Source organism: Heterocephalus glaber, unplaced genomic scaffold (genome assembly GCF_053883595.1).
Source record: "Heterocephalus glaber isolate CG9 unplaced genomic scaffold, H.glaber_assembly_v1.0 deba00001428, whole genome shotgun sequence".
Classification (NCBI taxonomy): Eukaryota; Metazoa; Chordata; class Mammalia; order Rodentia; family Bathyergidae; genus Heterocephalus; species Heterocephalus glaber.
In genome coordinates, this window is record NW_028258293.1 from 28,368,887 (window position 1) to 28,392,676 (window position 23,790).

Below are 23,790 nucleotides of genomic sequence, written 5' to 3' on the forward strand. Positions count from 1 at the left end.
CTACCAGGCTCTTCTTCAAGTTTCAGCCACTCTTCCACTCTCCCAATAGGTGAAAAGAGTCTTCTGACTCCACAGGGTTTTTAAAACATCTGTTCATGTTTGTTATTTTTCTAAGTTCCATGTTCTCTTTGTAATTCTACAAAAGGAGGAAGAAGCATATGCTAATTCAACACCTTGGCAGAAAATGGAACCAAAGTCAGTGACTGTTTTCTTTCATGTTTTATTTATATATATTTTGGCAGCAAAACTATGTTTTGTTTTGTTTTTTTAATCTAGGCTATGAACACACTTCACTGCTTCAGTTGAAGAACTCCAAGCCAAATAAAAAGGCCAATATTAAAAGCAGCATACTGGTTACTTTCTTAAAGATACATAAAAAGAATCAAATGCAACAGTGCAGGAAGACAATTACCTCCTTTTCAGAAATCACAACTTCTTCCAAATAAAGAATGTGATTCATTTGCCATATTGAATCAATATTTATTTCAGGACATGCCATGTCAAAATAAAACAAAAGAGTCAATCCTTGCTTTTAACAGTAATATTGTATTATAAAAGCACTTTACAACTCCATCCCATCTTTGAGTATAAGTTACAGGTATGTGGGCTAATGATTATCTGAAAGCATTTCTCTCTTCAGATCCAAAATCCAAGTGCTCTCTGAGTATTACAAGGTGACAATAGTGAGAAGTGGAGGAAGAAGAAAGAGAAGTAAGGTTTCCCCAGTTAAGGGTTCTGTTGCAATGAGAACATGAAGAAGTATGAAGTTATTTCTGTTGTCTTTTCATCTTTATACTGTGTTAAGTAATGCTTACGACATAAATTCAGCAGGCTTTTTCTGAGCTTTAACTCGAGAAATTTTCTCCCTGCAAACAATGTATTTACAAATGTGTTTATTAACTTACACAGCAATCTCACAATAACTAGTTAAGATTAAAAGGGTGCACTCCTAGTATATTTTTGTTTGCAGTGTTTTAAGGGAAATACATATTGCCAGGGTGAAGTTCTAAACGGAGTCAACAAAACATCTAAAATTTGGGTTTAACAAAAAGCAAAGAAATAAATATCACCAAACCAAGATTAATTGTAGCTTAAATATAAAACTAAATCACTAGTTAATTAACCAAATATATCTAATAAAAAGCAAAACCAGCCTAGAAGACCCACATTTAAAAAATGCTAAAAAATAAGGCATAAATCTGCATAATATTGACTTATATTCCCATTCTTTCCTTTTCCTCTTCAATACTTGCTTTCCTGATCTCCCTCTGCAATGATGGCAAACCTTTTAGAGTTTTCAATGACACAAACAGCCTGTTATGGTGTGCGCACCATAAGTTCACCACCACTGCTCTAGGGGCTTATTTCCATCTTCAATTGATCTCAAATGTCCAAAGCAAGAGTATTTGCTATTTTACAAAGGTTCTTTGTTGGTAAGCTTTAGATATTGTCATTTTTTAAAGCTATAGTAGTTTCGACTGTGGTGCGAAACTTAAATTCTTCCACTAGTTCTTCTTAAAGAATCTGACTTTTACAAGGCCTTCCTTGCATAGCATTTAAAAGAAGAAAAAAGAAAACATAAGCAAAGTCTATTGCTTAATAAGATTAAAAAAAACAAACAGAATAACTGTCTGCACAATCTTAAAATCTTGGGAGAAACAGTTCATTAGAACTTTATGATTTTATCATGAAGAATTAACTGGTTACTTTTGTCTCCCAGAGTCTAATAAAACACATGTGAAAGGGTTGTTTTGGTCAGAAATACATTTTATATTCTACTTTTGAGTACTCAGTATGTTCATGAGGACTCATTTTTAAGATACAGCATAACCCTTTCCTCATTCAAACACTGCCCACCACGATAGCTAAATTTTGTTTTTTTTGTACCGGGGATCGAACTCGGGTTCTTGCGCTTGCGCAGCAGGCAGCGAAACCACTGAGCTAAATACCTGGCCGATAGCTAAGTTTTGACTCAAAGAAGGCTAAGTAATTTATATCAGTGCTCAAGAATAATTTTGGAAAAAAAAAGAATAATTTTGGACATCTTGGCCTATTGGTACTTGCAACCTTGCTTGTCTTGTGGTAGGGTAGGAATAGGAAATGAGGAAGAAGTGAGAGAAGTACTAAGAGATCAAATAAGTAGGCAAAAGCTGTGAACATACTGCTCCTTAACCAAGCCACACATACTGCTGACACTTCCATCATTTTAAAGTATGTTATCATAACATTAAAAAAGAAAAAATGTTAAGAAAATGTATCTAATCTTCAGTTATCACTGGAATCTTTTGGCTTTTTGTAAAATATAAATAACGAAGACACTGACTTTTTTGTGCTTGTGAAGCTAATAGATCATCTCCACGAGACAGGCAGCAATGATGAATTGCAATATGTTATTATTGAAGGGAAAAGGTTCAAGCCAATATTCACACTGCAGTCAATGAAAGAGTACAGGGGCGAAAGCAGTGAGCTTCTGGAGAAGGGCTGAAGATGCTATGGGGGATTAGCAGGAACAGCCTCCTTCGGTGACTGGTTGCTCTTGAGGCTTTTCCAGCTTTATGTCAATCACTGAAACAAAAGTTAAGGAGCCATGAACAAAGTATAATTCGGATTCTGCTGAGCTCTGTCAGCTCTTGGAAGCCCCTTATATTCCTATCAGACTTCAGAGTCTACACACTCACTATATTCTATATAGCTACCTCACCTTACAAAATGCTTAAGTGGCATAAACTCGTATATACAACAGGGATTCAAATAAGATACAAGCCCTATTCATGGGAATCTATTCTGAGGAAGTTATTCTATAGCATCAAAAAAAAAAACATATGAAGACAGTATTCCTTACAGAATTATCTATAATAAACATTGACAATAGCCTACAAGAAAGAGGAGTTCCAATAATGGGAAAACTTTAATAAATGATGGCACTTAAGAATACATTATGCCAGCAAAAGTAAAAAACTTTGGAAATACAATGGTCCTTTGGTTCACAAACTTGATTCTTTCCACGATTCTGGTCACAAACCAAGTTGGAAGAGAACCAAATCAAATTCAATCGTTAGGTTCAATGTTGACCTTATGGAGAAATTTGATTCAGTTCTCATCTAGTTTGGTTTGCAACCAGACTCATGGAGAGAACTGAGTTCATGAACCAAGCTACCACTATATAAAACATTAAGAACTAAGAAAAGGTGAATATAAAGTATTATAAACTCTATGGCTGCCTGCAAATGGAAAAATGCTAGAAGGTAAATACAAAACAGTAGAACATCAAAACTCAAAATCCTCAGAAATAATTATTAGATATGCCTCATTATGTACTGTTTCTGAAAGTGGAGGCCAAGATAATGCTCAATTCTGAGTTAGTTCTTGCCAATGCCAAGAAGAAAGCTCAAATGTTAGAAAAAGCATGAAAAGAAAATACGACATACTGTGGGGGAAAAGCCTACAGCTAATAGGACTCTGAAGGAAGTAGCAGGAGACTAGGATTTTAAGTTTTCTGTTCATTAAAAAGCAAGCAAGCAGGGCCAGGGATTTAGCTCAGTGGTTCTTCTGCCTGTCTCGAAAGAGCAAGGTCCTGAGTTCGATCCCTGGTATCAAAAAAAAAGCAAACAAGCAAACAAATAGTCACTGGTTATAGTGAATAGCAGGCTGCAAAGAGTGCACTTGGATAAGACCTCATTTGTTACCAAAACCTGTTTTTCTGCATACCCAAGCCATCAATTCCTGGCTGTGAAAGAAAATGGCACAATATTTCTCAGCCAACTAAATAGGTCTCTAAAGACTTGTATTAACAATAAATTTTCTAAAGAAATGAAAAGGATACTGTCTTCTCTGCTTCTGTCCTGTGTGCTTTCCATTCCAGGCAAAGCTGCTGCTACGCGTCGGAAGAGCTGTGGGAGAGATATGGCATGAAGGTGGATGACCACTGGGTGAAGAGTTAAAAGATACAGTTTTTGGGGTTACTCCTTAGGCATTAGCATCATTAAGGCATATTAAAACATGTATTCATTTTATAAGTGAATATCATGAAAGGCACAACAAATATAAAGAATGAATACAGACATAACTTCTGCTTTCCAACTGGTGAGACAAGACATGAACAAACAGCTGTGGAGTAAGCAGCAAAAATGTCACTTGAATCATAAAAATGAAGCACTACAGAAACTGAGAAAGGACAAATAGTTCATTTAGAAGAATAGTACAGTAGCATTTCTAACTTTCATAAAGGACTAGGCCTCAAACTCAGTGTATTACATACAGTGAAAAGCAGTTTAGTCAAAGTTACCCTTGATAATTACTTTGAAAAGCACTGTGTTACAGATTAGCATACGACCTCTCAAGTCCAACACAGCTGGTCTTTTCTCCATCATCTTAGCAAGTGGTTGGGTGTTTTAGGTACAATGTTATAAAAAATACCTTCAATAGGAGAAACACCCAATCCTGGTGAGATGAGAGGCATGTGGGAACAGATAGTGATGTAAGAAACAAAAGATTCATACTTCTTATAATGTGCTCAGTCATAGATATACACTTTTTGAGTACAATCAATTATTTCTCTCTTAGCATGTAGTGTAGAATTCCATAAGTTAAATGCTTATGTAATGTAGTAACTGCTAATTTAAGGCAGTATCTCAGGCTCTTCAGGGATACAGAAACAAAGAAAACAGTTTTTTAATTTAAGAGCCCTCAATCTGGCAAAGGAGATAGACACAAACAATTCCTTATGCAACAATGTGATGAGTTACTGTGAAACTAGGAAGTAGAAAACATGAGAATACAAATGTAAGAAAGCTTCAGGAGAGAGGGAAAAATCTTAAGGAGGTGATGTCCTTGTTGGGATTTACAGTCAGTTTTAAAATTTTATGTGGCTGAAAATCATCCTGCATAAAATATTCCATAAATGTTGCTTACGTAAATTGAGAAAGAACAGAATGAATGTAAAACCAGAAATAAGGAACTAGAACTGTATGTAAAATGTTTCGGGAAAGAAGTATACAGACGGAGCAAACTGTAAAATTTTGATTTGTTGGACAATAGCCTGAGAGGGTGGGAGTAAGAAAGATTGGAAAAAACTGTAATTTTTTAGATGCGCCAATGTTAGCCTCAGTATTTAACCCAAATCAGTGATTAGATTTGCATTATAGTGGGGCCGGGGATTTAGCTCAGTGGTTTCACCACCTGCTGCGCAAGCCCAAGGACCCGAGTTTAATCCCTGGTACCAAAAAAAAAAAAAAAAGATTTGCATTATAGAATGCTTACCGTAATATTATTTCTGGTATAACAATACTGTAAATGGTCAAAGGTCATATAGCTTTATAAATTACCAAAATTATGAAATCAATATAATGTTAATTGTAAAAGGTGGGTCAATTAGGATTAATGTAACAATATTCAGTTTCAAATATAAACATTCTAGACATAAGACTAAATGCCACGATAACCAATTAACAAGAAAGCTACCAACCCTGTCAGTTCAAAATTTCATGCATCTGGAAAAACTCTACTACTTATTAATAAATCATCTTTGATCCAGTCATAAAGAAAACAGATTATGAAGGAAAACATTTTATAGAAAATAGGAAGGTAAGGCCAGGCATGGTGGTGCATGCTTGTAATTCTAGAGCTTGGGAGGCTGAGGCAGGAGGATCATGGTGAGTTTGAAACCAGCTTTAACTATGTAGCAAGACTGTCTCCAAAACAAAAGGTGCGCTGGAGATTTAGCTCAGTGGTGCCGCCGCCTGTCTTGCAAGGCCAAGGTCCTGAGTTTGATCCCCCGTACCAAAAAAAAAAAAAGGCAACAAACTGTTCTCCCATTAACATTAGATTAAAAAACCTACCATGTAGAATTGCAAACTGTAGCAGGTAATGAGTATTGTCACTGATGATGGAGTCCTGTATCAGTGTTTCTAGGGTTAAGTTTTAAATTTATTTCTATATCCCAGAAATTCATTCTATATCCAATACTCAGTTTTGGGCTCAATTATTCTAACATTGGCCATCTAGCCAAAATGTATATTCAGCACATTTCTGATTTCAGTAGAGATCAGTAGAGGGCAAGCAAGGTCAAAGAGGCGACATTTTATTAAAAAAAAAATACAAGGAATTGACAACCCATAAAAATAGTGTAACGTATAGTTACTACTTCAAATCTGCAAGTTATTTTCCCACATGACAGAAAGGTATGTATTCTATATGACTGATCAATAACTGATGCAAGGGGAAGATTTTAACCTATTATTTAAATGTGCTTATTTTTTTCCCCCATTAACTTTATTGGTACATTTTAGGTATAAAATAGTTACATTCATCATTGGGATCTTGTACCATTACATGAGTATATTGGTTCTTCTTATTTTTTTTTACCCCCTTCCCCTGCTCTCCCTTCACCCCCTCCACCCTTCCCTATTTGCAAAGATTTTGTTTCCATTTTTTTCCTTTTCTCATATTTTTTCTTTTCCTTTCTTTCCCTTCCCCTACCCCTCCCACATCCCCTGCTCCTTTAGATCTTTTCTTCCTATTACACAATAACAATTATACATTTTTAAAATTACAATTTCAAGAACTAGGAGACATTACCACAGATTTTACAGAATTTAAAAGGATACAGAAAGCATATTACAAAAATCTTTTTTGAAATAAATTTGACAACTTCTAAGAAGTGCCTTGGAAGACAAATTAATGAAACTACCTCTGGAGGAAATATAAAATTTGAATACCACCTGTTAAAGAAAGTATATTTCTAGCTTGAAAACCTACCTATATGACAACCACAAGCTCATATACATTTTAACTGATAAATTATATCAAATATTTAAAGCAGAAAAAAAAAAAGGAACACTTCTCCCCTCATTTTAGGAAATCAACATTGTGCTAATCCTAAAACCGGATAAAGATAATAGAAAAAAGAAATGTGAACATAGACAGAAATTTGTTTAACAAAACAAACTATTAGAAGTCAGATCTGGCAGGATGTAGAAAGTGGTTTTGTTATAGGGATGGCAGTTTTGGTTCAGCATTGGAAGATCCACCCCCAAAAGTCATCATTTTAACAGAGGAAAGGAAAAAGCCATATGATCCTGTCACTAGTTGGAGAAAAAGTACTGGACTAAATTTCACAGCTGTTCATGGTAAAAGCTATCAGGAGACTAGAAGTAGAACAGAACCTTCTCAACAGATTAAAGACATGTACTCCATACTTCCAGTGAGAACGCCTTATATGAATGGAGAAGATAAAATGCGTTCTCCTTAAGGTGGGGAACAAGGGCAGATATGCCTACTCTTCATCTGTCCATTAAACTTTGAAACCTAGGCCCAAACTAAAATAGTCTGGCAATAAAATGACACAATTAAGATAGGATTGGCAAGGCAGAAGCAAAATCTTTATAAGTAGATGAAATGATCATCTACAGAGAAAATACTAAGAAATCTCTAGGGGCCCCTAGAACTTGTATTTGAATTTAGCAGGATTAGAAAAGACAAGGTATATATAAAAATTCAGTTCTATGTATACTTGCTATAAATGAAGAATTGGATATTGAAATTTAAAAGTTAGGTAGGAATACAAAGGACCTAGAAAAGTAAAAAAAACAAAAAACAAACAAAACTGTTGGAAAGACGTTTAGTACCTAATTTTAAGACTTCTAAAGCTACAGTAATCAAGGCAGTGTTGGTGTAAGGAAAGACATATAGATCATTGGAATGAAACAGAATCTAGAAACAGAACCACACATATATGGTCCACTGACTTTTGAAAGATTATTTAACATTAACATTTTATAGACTATAAACTCAATTCAAGAGCCGAGGAAGAGATAGTGTTTTCAGCAAATGGCACTAGAACACCTGGTATCTGTATATAAAAAATTAACCTCAACCCTTATTTCCATACATAAAAATAACTTGAAGGGATCTATGAACCTAAATAAGAAAGCCTAAAAGTATAAAACTTTAAGGTGAAATTATAAGGGAAAATGTTTATGAATTTAGGGTAGGCAAGAACTACCTAGGATACAAAAAACATGATGTATAAAAGAAAAAAACTGATAAATGAGATTCCATCAAAATTTAGAACTTTAAATGACATCTTTAAAATGAAAAGTAGTCCTTAAACAGACCATATTTACAATGCATATAACCTATGACCAGAATATATAAAGAACTCTTACAGCTCATTAATAGACAACCCAATTAAAAAGTAGACATAAGGTAATAAATAGCCAGTACAGCACAAGGAAAGGTGTGCAACTCTAGAATCAGAAAAATACTAATCAGTACAGAAACAAGACTGAATTATACACTCATTAGGGAGATGAAGTTAAAAGTTTTAAAAGCCTTGTCATGACTTTTTCTTTTTGTTGGATTCTCCCCGCTTGCATTTAATTTGTCACACCTAATGGAATCATTCTGCTGGGCTTCCTGGGGTTGTGATCCTCATTGTCTTTTCCTAGGATATTGTCTAAAATTTTTTGGAGTGTTGGTTTGGTATTCATGAAGTTCCTGAGGTGCTCTTTATCATGAAAGTATCTTATTTCTCCATCAATTTTGAAAGATAAATTTTCAGGGTTCATCAATCTGGGTTGGAGGCTGTTTTCCTTTAGGGCTTGAAATACATCCCTCCAAGCTCTTCTTGCCTTGAGGGTTTGCATTGAGAAGTCTGCTGTGATTCTGATGGGCTTTCCTTTGTATGTGATTTGTTTCTTTTCTCTCACTGCTTGTAGAATTTTGTTCTTCTGTTGGGTTTCTGGAATCCTAACTGTTATATGCCTATGTGTAGATTTTTTTTAATCAAGGCTATTTGGAGTCCTATATGCCTCACTTATCTGTATGTCAAGTTCTTTTCCCCTGCTTGGGAAGTTTTCTGCCATCACTTCTGTGAACGGTTTTTTTACGTCATCTGTGCTCTCTCCTGTTTCTTCATTGCCTCCAATCAGTCTTATATTATTCTTCTTTGCATCGTCTAGCAGCTGCTGGATTGATTTCTCGTGTTCCCTTACAATTTTAAAACAATTTTTCTTTTCCTGGTCACTAATTGCCATCTTATCTTCTATATCTGAAATTCTGTCCCCACATCGGTTCATTCTGCTGAGCAGACTTTCAATGGAGTTTTTAATCTCTTGGAAATCTGTTTGCATCTGTTTTATGGATTCCATTTGTTTCCTATGTTGGGATTCCATCATGTTCCTCAGATCCTCTATTTTTTTTAATCTGTGTCCTCTCTACATTTATTAATCATGTCTTGCACTATGAGCACAATCTTTGCTGTTATCTGAGTAATTATTTCTGATTTCATTTTTCCCAGATCCTCTTTTGTTGCCAGTTCAGGGAGTCCAGGTGGTTGAGTATCAGAGTGTTCCATCTCATTTCCCTTAGGGGTTGCTGTAGGTGATCTGGAAGTCTATTTTTGAGGCTTATGTGTTCTTCTCATTTCCGGGGGGGTGGGGGGGGTGCTTCTGGAGCCTGCGTGACTCACTTCCTCTGCCCTAGGAGTGGTGGAATGGCAGTGGGGGAGCCACCTTCCAGGTGCTGGGACTGGCTCAGCTTCTCTGCCCTAGGAGCATGGAATGGCGGCAGGGGAGCCTCCTTCTGGGTGCTGGGACTCTAAATGTGCTTATTAACATAAGACTTTAATGCTTTTTTTATTGTTTCATTCTTTAATTTGGTGGTTCCAGGACTTTTGCTTCCTTACTGAATTACATAAACTAACAAAGGACAGTCACTAAATACTGAAATAAAATCTTAATTAATGAACTGTGGTATTCCCTATAAAATGAAAAATACGTACTGATTTTTATGAGTTAAGAAGGAAGCTACAGCCAGGCGTGGTAGTGCAATCCTGTAAGCCCAGCATTTAGGAGGCTGAGGCAGGAGGTTGCCATGTTGTTCAAGGCCAGCTTGAGCTACATAGCAATTCTCAAAACAAAACAAAACCCAAAGGGGGGGGGGATACATAAATAAACAGAAAAAAAGCAGTTGTTCCAAATTAACAGTATTTTTGGTTTTATGCATATTTAAAAGATACTAAATTCAAGTCTCTCAATAGAATAAGGCACTTCAACAAAATCAGATTTTAGACATATATAAATAAGGAAAAACAAAATAGTAAACAGGGTTTGAAAACAAGACTATCTTGTAAAAAAAATCTCTCTTCATTACCACTGATAGCTACATCTATCTGTATTGATCAGATTTTGAGAAAAATATGTGCCTACTGATAAAAATGTTCAGGGCCGGGGATTTAGCTCATTGGTACCGTCTGCCTCCCAAGTGCAAGGTCCTGAGTTTGATCCCCAGTACCAAAAAAAAAAAAAGTTCTATGACTGGACTGTAGTGATGGCTGTACAATCCCATAAATTTACTAAAATAACTGAATTATATGCTTAAAATAGGTGAATTTAATGGCATAATAAGTTTAGTATTCCTTATTTGAAATTCTGACTAGAAGTATTTCAGATTTTGGAATATTTCCATGTACATAATAAAATATCTTGAGGATGGGACATAAATCTAAACATGAAATTCATTCATGTTTCATATACTTCTTAAATGCATAGCCTGAAAGTAATTTAATACTGTATTTTTAGTGCAACTGTGTTTTGACTCAATCTGTCACATGAAGTCAACTGTGGAATTTTCTACTTGTGGCTTAGAATAGATGATCAAAACATTTTGAATTCTGAAGAATTTAGATTAGTATCTCTTTTGTTTTGTTTTGAGACAGGGTTTCACTATGTAGTTCAGGCTGGCCTTGAACTCCCTATGAGTCCAAGCTGGCCTAGAAATCATGGCGAGCTTCCTGCCTCAGCTTCCTGAGTGCTAGGATTACAGGCATGCTCCATCATGCCTGGCCAGGATGTATAAATTTTTGCTTCAATAGAGCTGTGAAAAATTCTGTGCTAATAAAACGATAAATGAATGACATGCTGTGTTTTACAACATCCTAGGATTATCTAAATTTTGCAAGCAATTAAACATCATGAAGATAGTGGCCATCAGTAGTGCTCTCTATGTGCTATCTGGTTCTAGAGATTCCAAATCTGTAAGACTACTTACGGTGAGGACTAAGGAGGCCACAGCAATACCTTCTTTAGGTGACAACACAGAACCAGAAAAAGATATCCTGTAGTAGTAGTACATAAAAACAAGCTCACACTCTTATCAAAATGTCTCCAACAGACAAAGCCACACAAAGCTACCCACTGTTTTGTCTTAGAATAATGGTATATGGTAATATTGCTATAAATTACATTATTCAAAATCTGGAACTGTCTGTGGCTTTCATGGATCCAGCTACTTAACATTTACTATATTCCATTCACATTGTTAGGTTCTGGAAAACAAAGATATTTTGATGAAAGACAGATATTTTCAATATACTGTGGTAAGTTCAGTAACAGTAGTTTCATAGGAGTCAGAGGCATATGAAAGCACAGAAAAGAGTCATTTATCACAGCCACAAATTAGGGTGGGAAATGTCAGAGAAGATATACGGCAACTTCCCTGCCTTAATGATTCAAGGCAAGGATGGATGGGAAACAACGTGGCAAAAATGAGAACAACAGAAATTTTCACAAAGCTCTATTTAATTTAAAAGCTTTACTTTAACCTTCTATTGACTGCTTTCAGTTGAAAAAATTTGTCTGTGTCCTACAAATCTGGGACCATGACTCTAGATGAATTAAGCCCTGATGAGAGTTTGGGGCCGACCCATCTTGTGGAAAACAGCTTGGCAACATGAGGTCTCCCTATTTTCCTGCTCTCTTCCCCCAAAGCACTCCTGCTGCAAACTATTTTAATACCAGCAGTTTATTAAGGATAATCAGGAATAAAATAACAAAAATGTATTTTCATAATAAGCAAAACATTCACTACTGAAAAAAATTTGCTTTCATTTATCCGTCTTGAAATAGGAATGTAGTGAGAATATGTTAAGTTTAAAATTTTGCAATCATAGGCTTGGCAATCACAATGAAATAGTTATCCGGGGCACAATCTGAAAAGTCTGGCAAGTCTTTTCGTATTTTCCCAAAACTATGGCACATTTGTTTTTTCATTATTTGAAAATATGTTGCTAGTTCATAAGGCCTGGTGTTGTTAATTAAAAGCCAATCTTACACAAGAGAATGGAATACGCATACAATTATTTCATGTTTTCTTAATTTAGTAACACCAACTCATAATCAAAGGACACTTACCTGCTTTACATTGTAGCCTGCTTTTGCACTGGTTTCAATAAACATAACATTCAGCTCTTTGGCTTTTCTCTCTCCTTCCTCAATTGACACTTGCCTGTAGAAAAAATTTTTAAAAAGATAAACAAATTATTTTCAAAAGATGATATTATAAAAGTTACAAGCAAAGCTCTGAAAATAACTTGATACACAGGCCAAGAAAATGTATTAATCTGCAGCACACTTAAAATTTGTACACTTCCGTAAGTTTACTTGACCTGAAACAAACAAAACTCTCACAAAACCAAAACTTAATAGGCTTCCTTCCCTTTTAAAAAATGTACTTCCCTATCTCCTCTGCTCCCATCTCCCCCAATTCTGAGATCCTTTTCCTATCTCCACAAAGTCTATCTCCCTGTTTCCTATAATCTACATTTTATTTTGCTCTTTATTTTTATTTTGAGTTTCTCATATAAGAGAAACCATGTGATACATAATTATGGTCTCAAGATGCATCCATTTTCCTACAAATGACTCAATGGCTGAGTAATACTCTGATATACACACCACATTTTCTTTATCCATTTATCCATTGATGGGCTTATGGGCCATTTTGAAGATTTAACTATTATGAGTTGTGCTGCCATAAACATGGTATATAACTATCATCTATTAAACACACAATATGATGTTTTTAAATCTCTGAGGAAGAAACCCAGGAGGAGTATAGCTTGGCCAAACAGATTTTCTGTATTTAGTTTTTTGGTACCAGGGATCAAACTCAGGACCCTGCACTTGTGACTCAGGCGACAGCACCACTGAGCTAAATCCCCAGCCCTGTATTTAGTTTTTTGAGGTATCACCGTACTGATTTCCTTAGTGTTGAAGATCCTATGACTGAAGGTGCCTGGGATAGTTTCTGAATCCATAGTTCTGTCCCACTGAACAACATGTTTGTTTTTGTACCAGTACCATGCTGGGGTTTTGTTGTTTATTTGTTTTGAGACAGGCTCTCACTATGTAGTTCAGGCTGGCCTTGAATTCACTATGTAGACAAAGCAGTGCTGGGATTACAGGTGTGTGCCACCACACCCAGCCTACCATGCTGGTTTTATCATGGTAGCTTTGTAATATAGTAACTTGAAATCTGGTTTATGATGTCTCCTGCCTTGGTCTTGTTGCTCAGGATTGCTCAGGCTATTTTGGGTCTCTTCTGCTTCTGTGTAAATTTTAGGACTGCTTTTTCTAGTTCTGTGTAGAATGTTATGGGTATTTTGATTAGGACTGCATTAAATCTACATATCATTTTTGGTAATATGGCCATTTTGACAATATTAGTTTTGCTTTTCCAGAAACAAGAACATTCTTCCATTTCCTGGTGTCCTCCTTAATATCTTTTTTCCAAGTACTATAATATTTTCATTATAGAGGTCTTTCACTTCCCTGGGTAGATTAATTTCTGGGTAAAGTATGTAGGTATGTATTTTAAACTAAATGTGGTGGCACACGCCTATAATCTCAACACTCAGGAGGCTGCAGCAGGAGGATCACCATGATTTCAAGACGAGCCTGGGCTGCAGAGTAAATTCAAGGCCAGCCAGGATTATGTAATCCAGATGCTATCCCAGAAAACCAAAATAGATAAATAAAATGTTTTCAAGCTACTGCAGATGGGATTATTTTCCCGATTTCTTGGTGGGTTTATTATTGGGTGTACAGGAACACTGGCAATTTTTGAGACACCTGTCTCATTATGTAGTTCAGGTTAGCCTTGAACTCACTATGTAGCCCAGGCTGGCCTTGAACTCATGGTGATTCTGCTGCCTCAGCCTCCCAAGTGCTAGGATTACAGGCATGTGCTACCACACCCAGCACTGGTGAGCCCCCCCCCCCCAATCAAACTCAAGACCTTGTGCTTGTAAGTCAGGCACAGCGCCACTGACCTAAATCCCCGGTCCCAGCACTGGTGATTTCTGTGTACTAGTTTTATATCCTGCTACTTTACTGAATTTGTCTATTAGTTCTAAATGTTTTGGTGGAATTTTTTGAATCTTCTAAATATAAAAGGATCATGTCATCTGCAAATAATAAGTTTGATTTCTTTTCCTCTACGCATCACTTTTATTTCTCTTCTCTGATTGCTGGCTAAAGTTCCAAGCAATATAATTAACAGGAGTGATAAAAGTGGACACCCTTGTCCTGCTCCTGATTTTAAAGGAAATGCTTTCAGGTTTTCCCCATTTAGTATGGAGATGCTGGCAGGAGGTTTGTCATAAATGACTTTCACCAGTTTGAGATAAAAACTTTTATACTGATTTTCATCTTTTTTAAAAAAATGAGTAAATGCTAGACTTTGTCAAAGGCTTTTTCCCCATCTATTGAGATGATCATGTGATTTTTGGCCTTGTTTCCATTTATGTGATGTATTATGTTTACTGATTTATTACTACAGTGAACCATTCCTGCATTCTGGGATGAAGTCAATATGGTCATGATATATGATTTTTTTTAATTTTTGTTTTTTGAGACACGGTCCCCCTATGTAGTTCAGGTTGGTCTTGAACTCACGGCAATCCTCCTGTCTCAGCTTCCTGAGTTCTGGGACTACAGGCATATACCACCATGCCCAGAATGACGTATGCTCTTAATGACTTCTGATACAGTTTGCCAGTATCTTGTAGAGGATTTTTGCATTTATGTTCATTAAGGAGATGGCCCTGTAGTTTTTTTGTTTAGTCCTTGTCTGGTTTTAGCATCAGGGTAATGCTAGTTTCTAGGAATGAGTTTGGCAGTACTCCTTTCTTTTCATTTCATGGAAGAAGTTAAAGAGTACTGGTGTTAGATCTTCCCTAAAGTTCTGTAGAATTCTACAGTGAATCCAATCCCGGGTTTTCTTAGTTGGTAGGATTTTTATTACTACCTCTACATTTCATTGCCTATTATTGGTCTATGCAGGATTTTTATACTTTCTTGGTTCAAATTTGGTATTTCATGTGTCTAGGAGTTTCTCCATTTCTTCTAGGTTCTCCAATTTATTGGAATATAAAATTTCAAAATAGTTTCTCATAATCTTCTGGATTTGGGCAGTGTCTGTTGCTTTGTGTAAAATAATTTTATAGCTAGACAATTTGTCAACTATCATAATTATGTAACATTCCCAATCTGTTAGAAATCTAAGTTTTCAAAATTTACAGTACTATAAAAATGTTCTAAACATCTTTATGCTTAATATTTTCTTCACTGTGGATTTCCTTCAGTTGGATTTTTGCACTTCTATAAATGCAACAAATAAAAGACAAATGGTAAAAACTTCTTGATACAAAATATTACAAGATTAACATTTCTTTTATAGTTATGTGATATATCATAACCAGCAAGTGTTTCAAATGGTGAGGTCTTTAAATATAAGACTATCTCATTTATCTTGATATTCTTACTGACCAGCTGGCACACAGATATTCAATAAGTATGTAAATATTTTAGTTAAATAGATCACAACTATCAGCTGACAAAACATTATGCCAACAACACAGAAAACTAATAAACAAGAATTTCCACAAGCTGCCATCACATCTATCAATCTACCTGCGTATGTGTCCTGTAGTCCTATTACTCTGAAAAAATTGTCCTTACTCTCAAAACTCACAACCTACGTACTATATCCCATTGTCTTTTTTGTCTCAAATGAGATTATTCTAGAAATTCTCTACTCTCCAAAAAAAAGAATGTCATTCTCTTACATAAAATCTCAATTGTTAACATTTTGCTACATTTGCTTGCGTCTTTTTTGTTGTTGCTGTTTTGGTTTCCTTCTGCCCCAGACTCCCAAGTGTTGGGACTACAGGCATGCACCACCAGCCCAGCCTTACATTTGTTTCATATTCTCATCTTTTCTTCTGGTATTGGGAATTGAACCCAGGGCCTTTTGCAGTGAGTTATATCCCCAACTCTTTTTTATTTAGACAGAGCCTTGCTAAATTGCTAACAGGCTGGACACAAACTCAACGACCCTTCTACCTCAGCCTTCCAGAGTGCTTCATTATAAACATATGCGAGCAGGCCAGGCTATGAATTTTTTTCTTTCTTTTTCTTTTGTACCAGGGATCGAATTCAGGACCTTGTGCTTGTGAGACAGCCACACAGCTATAAATTTTTAAAAACAGTTTGAGAGTAAACTGCCAATCTGTAAATGTTAAACCCTAAATTAAACCTCTGCACTTTGAATTTACTAATCTCTTACATAACTACATATTAAAACTGTAAAATTATTACCAACATCATGCCATTACTGAATCTACAGCTTTTATTCAAATTCTGGCAATTATTCTAATAAAGTTCTCTATAGTAAATAAAATACCCCGAAAACTCTATACTAGGGATTGCCTCATGCCTACTTAGGCAAGTGATCTACAAGTGAGCTACATCCCCAGCCCTTTTATCTTATTTTTCAGACAGTGTCTCACTAAGTTGCCTAGGTTGGATTTGAACTTATGATCCTGCCTCAGCCTTCCAAGTAGTTAGAATTACAGCTATGCACCACAGTGCCTGGCTGAACTACTTTTTTTTTTTGGTACCGGGGATCGAACTTGGGACCTTCGCTTGCGAGGCAGGCAGCGGAACCACTGAGCTAAATCCCCAGCCCATGAACTACTTTTTTAAAGAGAAACTTTCTCAACTATTCAGTTATCCTGAGGTACTCATGACAGCGGGGTGGTAGAAGGTAGAAGGTAGTTTCCTTTGGAAGTATATCATTGTGACTCATGTGTTTAAACATTCTGTAGTAAATTATTCATTCTCACATTTTCATATCTTTGACCAAAAGAGCTTCTTTGAGTTTCCAAGTCTGATACAACTCCCATGGTCTTTAATAGCTTCCTTAATTTACATATGATCAGTGTATTTCAGTAATTTTTTTAAGATAATTTTTTTTTTTGGTACCAGGGATAGAACTCGGGTCCCTGAGCTTGCAAGGCAGGTGGCGGAACCACTGAGCTAAATCCCTGGCCCTATTTCAGTAATTTCTTAAAAAACATTTTCCAAATTTATTTATCACTTCTTCAAGTAGCCTTGGTTCCTTTAGAGAGAAATATTTAGACTGCCTTTGTTCCATTACGGGAGAAATGTTATTCAGGTATGATAGTCCAGAGTAGTGGTGGCAAACACATGCGGCAGCAGGCTGTTTGATCACTGAAAGCTCTAAAAGGTTTGCCATCACTGGTCTAATTTATTCTTCCTGGTTTAATAGATCATACTAGAAAATAGTATATTTATTAATACTAAAAAATGAATTTATGTAAATATCTGCTACTGATAGAGGTACAAGTTTTTTGTGCTTTACTTATACAGTGGACCCACGAGTTACGACTGGCCTCACATATGAACAACCTGGGTTGACCGGAATTTGTTTTAACTTATGACCAAGGTCTTGAGTTATGACCCAAATGCTAGTCTTTCCTGTGTGAGGTTGAGAAATCTTGGGCCAGTATCTAAGGACACTGAGATCTGCCTGGAAGGGAGTATGGCCTAAAATTATACAGGAGGGACTTTGAAGGCTGTGTAGAGGAGGCTGAGCCTTCAGTTGACTGTGGTTGATGACACTGTCACTATAGCAGAGTCCACAGGCCTGCAGGTAGACAGTGATGTTGAGGAACTGGTGGAGGAACACTCAAGAGCTTCAGCAACTTCCGGCTGAGCAAAAGAGAATGGCAGCTGAGGAGCTTTCTGAAGAGGAGGGGGAGTATCAATAATCAGTACAGCAAAGTTCTTCTTCTGAAATAAAGGAAATCCTAAAAAATATAAACAGAGCTACAAATATTTGTAGAGAAGACCCACCCAGACAGAGAAAAAGCCAACTGTTGCATTAACTTGCTTAATGACAATGTCATGTCATACTACAGAACAGGGTTAAAGGAAAGACAGAAACAGACAACCTTAGACCAGTTTTTAGTTCTGAAAAGGTTGAGACCTAGTGAGACAGAAGCAGCTCTTAGTGGGCTACAGACTCTCCCAAAGAGAGAAAAGGACACCAGAGAGCCAGATTCCTAATGTTCTTATGGAAGGGGGGGGCTCTCTTTCCAAACAATGACCACCTTCCATTTCATCCTTCCTTCCTGAAAGTCAAAGATGTCAATTTGAATGGTGAGTACAGTATGAAATTGTTATTTCTGGTAAACTAGACATATTTTATTAACTTTTTGGTGACTATACTAGGAAAATTATTGGTGTTTTTGGTAAATAATGCACATTATACAACCGTTTATTATGAAAAGGTTAAGGGGTGTTTTGGGAGGTCTGGAATGTAAGTCAAGGATCCACTGTATCTGTATTTCATTCATTTATTCTATGCAGAATGAACATAATCATTTGGGAAGAAACAACAGTCAAATTATCACCAACATATTTACTGAAAACAGTAAAGGTTTTTTTGCAGTTCTTTTTACTCTGAATCAGAGTACTGTGATTTAGGTTATTCTGAATAATTGTCTCACTTTCATTTTACTAACTTTTAATTTTATTTTTATTTTAATTGAATTCCATTCAAAAGTTATATTACATGATTCCAAAGTCAAATATACAAAGCAATAACTCTAGCATCAATTTGTCATTTAACTTTATTTGTCCCTTTACCCATAGGTAAATATTTTCTTCTTTTTTTAAATTTGGGGGATGAACCCAGGGCCTCATGCATGGTATGTAAGCACTCTACCATTGAACTACATCCCCAGGCTAGTAAACATTTCCTTCAAACCTAAGATCTAAACTGGGTGTGGTGGCGAATGTCAGTAATCCCAGCACTCCCGAGGGTGAGGCAAGAGGATTGCAGCAAATTCAAGTCCAGCACAGGCTACATACATAGTAACTTCAAGGCTAGCCTGAAGCACACAGTGAGATCCTGTTTCAAAACAAACAAACAAACAAACAAACAACCCAGAACAAGAAAACCCTACAATTTGCCTTCCCATTTGTTAAATTAGTATGTATATACATCTCAATTTCCCTCTTTCAGAAAGTGTAGCACGTTATGTATACTATTTCACCTTCCCCCTTTTTCCCCACTATATACTAGATTCACCCCATAGTAATATATATATAACTATATATATATATAACTATATATATGTTCCACATTCCTTTTTATACATGTCAGATACTACCAAAAACCAACTCTTATTGGGGTTATGCCATTATGTATTATGCAAACAATTTGAGAGTACCTTTCCTTGTGGGCTTGCTAACAGAGGATTTCAATAAACTTGCAATTTTGTCATCTCGAAAGGCAATGTTTCTCAGTGTAATTTTTTTTTTTTTGGTACTGGGGATCGAACTCGGGTCCTTCCACTTGCGAGACAGGTGCTGGAACCACTGAGCATTATAAATCCCTGACCCTCTCAGTGTAATTTTAAATTTAAATTTCAGTAAGCTTCAAGATAATTAAGAGCTAATTACTTTGTATATTTCCAGTCCATTTTTCTATATGTTGTTTGTCTTTTTTTCTTTTTAGAAGATCAATATCTATTATGGATATTAGACTTTTATTTTTTTGGTACTGGAGATCGAACTCGGGACCTAGCGCTTGCAAGGCAGGTGGCAGAACCACTGAGTTAAATCCCCGGCCCTGATATTAGACTTCTATGATGATTTATAAATACCTCTTCCTAGTTTGCTATTCATTTTGCTTGTGGTTTTTAATGTAATCAAATTTATTAATATGTCCCCTACCTTTGTGTCACAGTATTACCATTATGAAATACTAGAATTATGTTAGTACTTATTTTGTTTTTACATTTAAATCCATCATCCCTTTGGAATTTGCCCTGGAAGTGTATGAAGACTTGACAGTTTTATCTTTTCCTATACTATACATTATCTCAATCCATTAACTACTATCCCTATACATTTGAATATGTTTCTAGATTTTGTACTGTTTCATTTTTCTGTATATTACCAATGTACCAAGATCCTACTGTTTTTACCACAGCGGTTTTATAATAAATACATTTAAATATCTGAAAGAGTTAAGCGCTCATTAGGGCTCCCCCCACCAAGGGTTTTAATGGCTATTCTGATTCAAACAAATATAATAATTAGTCTAGTCTAGGGAAAAAAAACCAACTGGTAATATCTGTTTACTGGTATTTGTTAAATTAGAAATAAGGGGAAATCAGCATCTCTACATTGTTTTCTTTTGGTACTGGGGATTGAACTCAGGACCTTGAGTTTGCAAGGCAGGCGCCAGAACCACTGAGCTAAATCCCTGGCTCTACATTGTTTTCTTATCCAATGCGCATGTTTTTCTATACAAATCTACACTCTTTCCTTAGGGTTTCACAGTTATCATAGTGTAGATTTTTAGTATGTTATAAAATAGAATCATCTTGTTCACTGTTAAGTTTTATATCTTCAGCAGGGAGACAAGGCATTCTAGCTTATAATTTTATTTATTTGTGTACTGGATTCCTTACTTATTTAGTGGTACTGAGGGTTGAACCCAAGGCCTCAAGACAGGCTAGTGCTCTATCATTGAGCCATATCCCCAGCCTAGGAGTTTCTGTCTTAAACCTACTACAGTCAACATTTCAACCCCACTAGTCCAGTGTTACTACTTTTCAGTATTACTAACCTCCAAATTTCTCATTTCAACGGTTAATTCTGTCTCCATTTTACCTTAAACAGCATTTACACAGATAATCATTGTCTTTTCCTTAAAATATTTTTTTTTGGGGGGTGGAGATTTAGCTCAGTAGTAAGCTTGCCTGGCAAGTGCAAGGTCCTGAGTTCGATTCCCAGTTCCAAAAAAACCCCACATTTATTTTCAATTGGCTGCAGAATACTTCATCTGATTTTTCAACCTACCTTTGTAGCTAATTTCTCCTTAATCTGCCAATTCCTCCTCACTTCCTTAATTTTATTTTACTTCATTATTATTATTATTTTGAGACGGGGTCTCACTACATAATTCACTATGTAGTCCAGGCTGGCCTCAAATCACAGCAATCCTGCCTCAGGCTCCCACGTACTGGGATTATAGATGCTCGGCTTGACTTCCTTAATTTTTTAACTGGTGGTTCTCAACAGAGGCAATTTTGGTAGAAGTTTTGTTGTCATGACCTGATGTGTGCGCGGTGGGCTCCCCGTATCTTACAGGTAAAAGTCAGGCATGCTGCTAAATACCCTACAATCCACAGGTCAGTCCCTCACATCAAAGATCTGGCCCAAAATGTCAATAGTGACAAGTAGAAACTTATGAAATCCTTTAAAAAATATTTGATACCCTAAAATGTATTTCTTAAATCTCTTCTCTATTTGCAGTTACTCTTGGTGATCTTGTTGTAGTCTCACAGTTTAAAATAGCATCTATGCTGATAACTCACAAGCTTATATATCTAGGCTGACCTGTTGCTCTGAACTCCAGATTCATACCCAACTGCCTACACTCAAGATATGTAACAGCCACTCTAAACATAACCAAAACTCAAGTTACAACATTCCCAAATCAGTCTTTAAGTAGTCGGTCTCACCTCAGTTAATGACAGCTGTCCAGGACAAAAATCTGGGTATAATCCTTGACTGCTGTTTCTCTCATATCTACATTCCATCCATCCACTGCATCAGTATATCCTAAAATCTCTATCTTCAGAATATACCTGACTTTAACCACTTATCACATAAACTATCACTGCTCTGTTCCAAGTCATCATCATTTTTTGGATCACAGCCTGTGTTAGAATGTTTACCCGATTCATCATTTCTTTCTTTTCTCTTATTTTCAACAAAGCAACTAATAATCCAAGAAAAATTACTCCTCTCAAATCCTCTAATCCCATTTAGAAATAGCCTCTACTTTGCCTTACACAATCTAGCCTTCAATACTTTATTAAAACCTAATCTTTCCATCTTCTTCTTTAGCTATAAAGGCCTTCTTGTTATTTTTCAAACAAGCTAAGTGTATTTTTTTTTTTTGGTGATTTGAGACAGGGTCTTGCTATGTAGCCCAGGCTGACCTCAAACTTGCAGCAATCCTGCTACCTCCTCGGCCTCCCAAGTGCTGAGATTACAGGCATGTGCCACCACACTGGGCTAAACTAAGTATATTCTTGAATCAAGGATTTTAAGTTTTTCGGACCCTTTTGCCTCGAACCTCTTCCCTCCAGATAGCTGCAGTTAACACTTTCCCCTTGACATAAATGACTCCCTTACTTCCTTTGCATCTTTACTCAAAAGTCACCATCTCTGTGAGTATTCCACCAAAAACTATTTAAAATTTCAAACCCATCCTTCCTCTCCCTCCTTTATTTTCCCCTTAGCGTGTATCATTATCTAACATACTATGTAGTTTACTCTTTTTTTGTTTGTTTTTGAGATGGAGTCTGGCAATGTTGCCCAGGCTGGCCTGAAGTTCATGATCCTCCTGCCTCAGCCTGCCAGGTAGCTGGGATTAAAGATGTGTACTACCATACCCAAAGTATTGACTTATTTAAATGTCTAGATCACTCTCTGGAATAAAAGCTTCTTAAAACTTGACTTTTAGTCCTGTCTTTTTAGTACACTATTCTATGGCAGAATAGCAGTATCTGGAACATAAATGACACTCAATAAACACTTCCTGAATGAATGATCTCTACTCTGTAAATCCTACACAAGAACGATTCAGAAGAACTCCTTCCTGGTTTTAGAATCCTATTTTCATTAAGGTAACTATAAGTCATCTTAATAAAATTGAAAGTTTGCTATACCGATAGTCCTAATTGTGGGTTTTTGTGTTTTTTTTGGTACTGGGGATTGAACTCAGGACCTTGCGCTTGCAAGGCAGGCAGTGGAACCACTGAGCTAAATCCCTGGCTCCTAATTATGGTTTTACTGTATTAGAATCATCTAGGAATATTATTTAAAATATATAATCAAGGACCCACACAGGACTCACTGAATAACAGTATGCAGAAATTTAAAAAGTGAATATGAGTCTTTACAATAGCCATTCATTCATTTATTCATTCACTGGAGACAGCATCTCACTATATAGTCTAGCCTAGCCTTGAACTCCTTACTATGTAGCACAGGATGGCTTTGAACTTGTGCTCCTCCTGTCTCAACTTTCTGACTGCTAGGATTACATATGTCAGCCACATGACTGGCACAAAAAATATTCTTTTTGTTCCCCCTGGCACCGGGGATCAAACTCAGGACCTTGTGTGTGCTTGCCAGGCAGGTGAGGCATCACTGAGCTACACTGCCGGCTACAAAAAATATTCTTGATGTTCATCTCTACATGTTTCTGTGGGCATACCTGTGGGATACTGGAAGCAGATCTGAGTCAATAAGTATTTTTTCTTGGTACCAGATATCGAACTCGGGACATTGCACTTGCAAGGCAGGCGCCGGAACCACTGAGCTAAATCCCCAGCCCCTCAATGAGTATTTTAAACTATGATACTGTCAAATTGTTTCCTCTCAAAAGTATATTCAACTACATCTTCAGTATACAAGAGATTTTACTTATTTAAACTAGATAATACTGTGTATTATCAACCTTCTGCATCATATTCAGTCTAATAGGTGAATATGATCTTTATGTACTCAAACTTATCAATCTTCCCCTTTATGGCTTTAGGATTTCATGGCATGT

At 36.3% G+C, this 23,790-nt stretch overlaps 1 protein-coding gene across 2 annotated transcripts in view; it reads right to left on the reverse strand.

The window, feature by feature from the left end:
* Nucleotides 1–450: 450 nt before the first annotated feature.
* The window catches only part of Rab6a (RAB6A, member RAS oncogene family), a 66,175-nt gene continuing 42,835 nt past the window's right edge, over nt 451–23,790 (reverse strand). For both annotated transcript variants that reach the window (XM_013065020.3, XM_013065021.3), the window contains exons 6-8: nt 12,192–12,285; nt 3,824–3,890; nt 451–2,565 (exon numbers count right to left, since the gene is read on the reverse strand). In XM_013065020.3, coding sequence (XP_012920474.1) covers nt 2,501–2,565; nt 3,824–3,890; nt 12,192–12,285 — 226 coding nt within the window. In that variant the 3' untranslated portion in view covers nt 451–2,500. The remainder of the gene's footprint in view (nt 2,566–3,823; nt 3,891–12,191; nt 12,286–23,790) is intronic.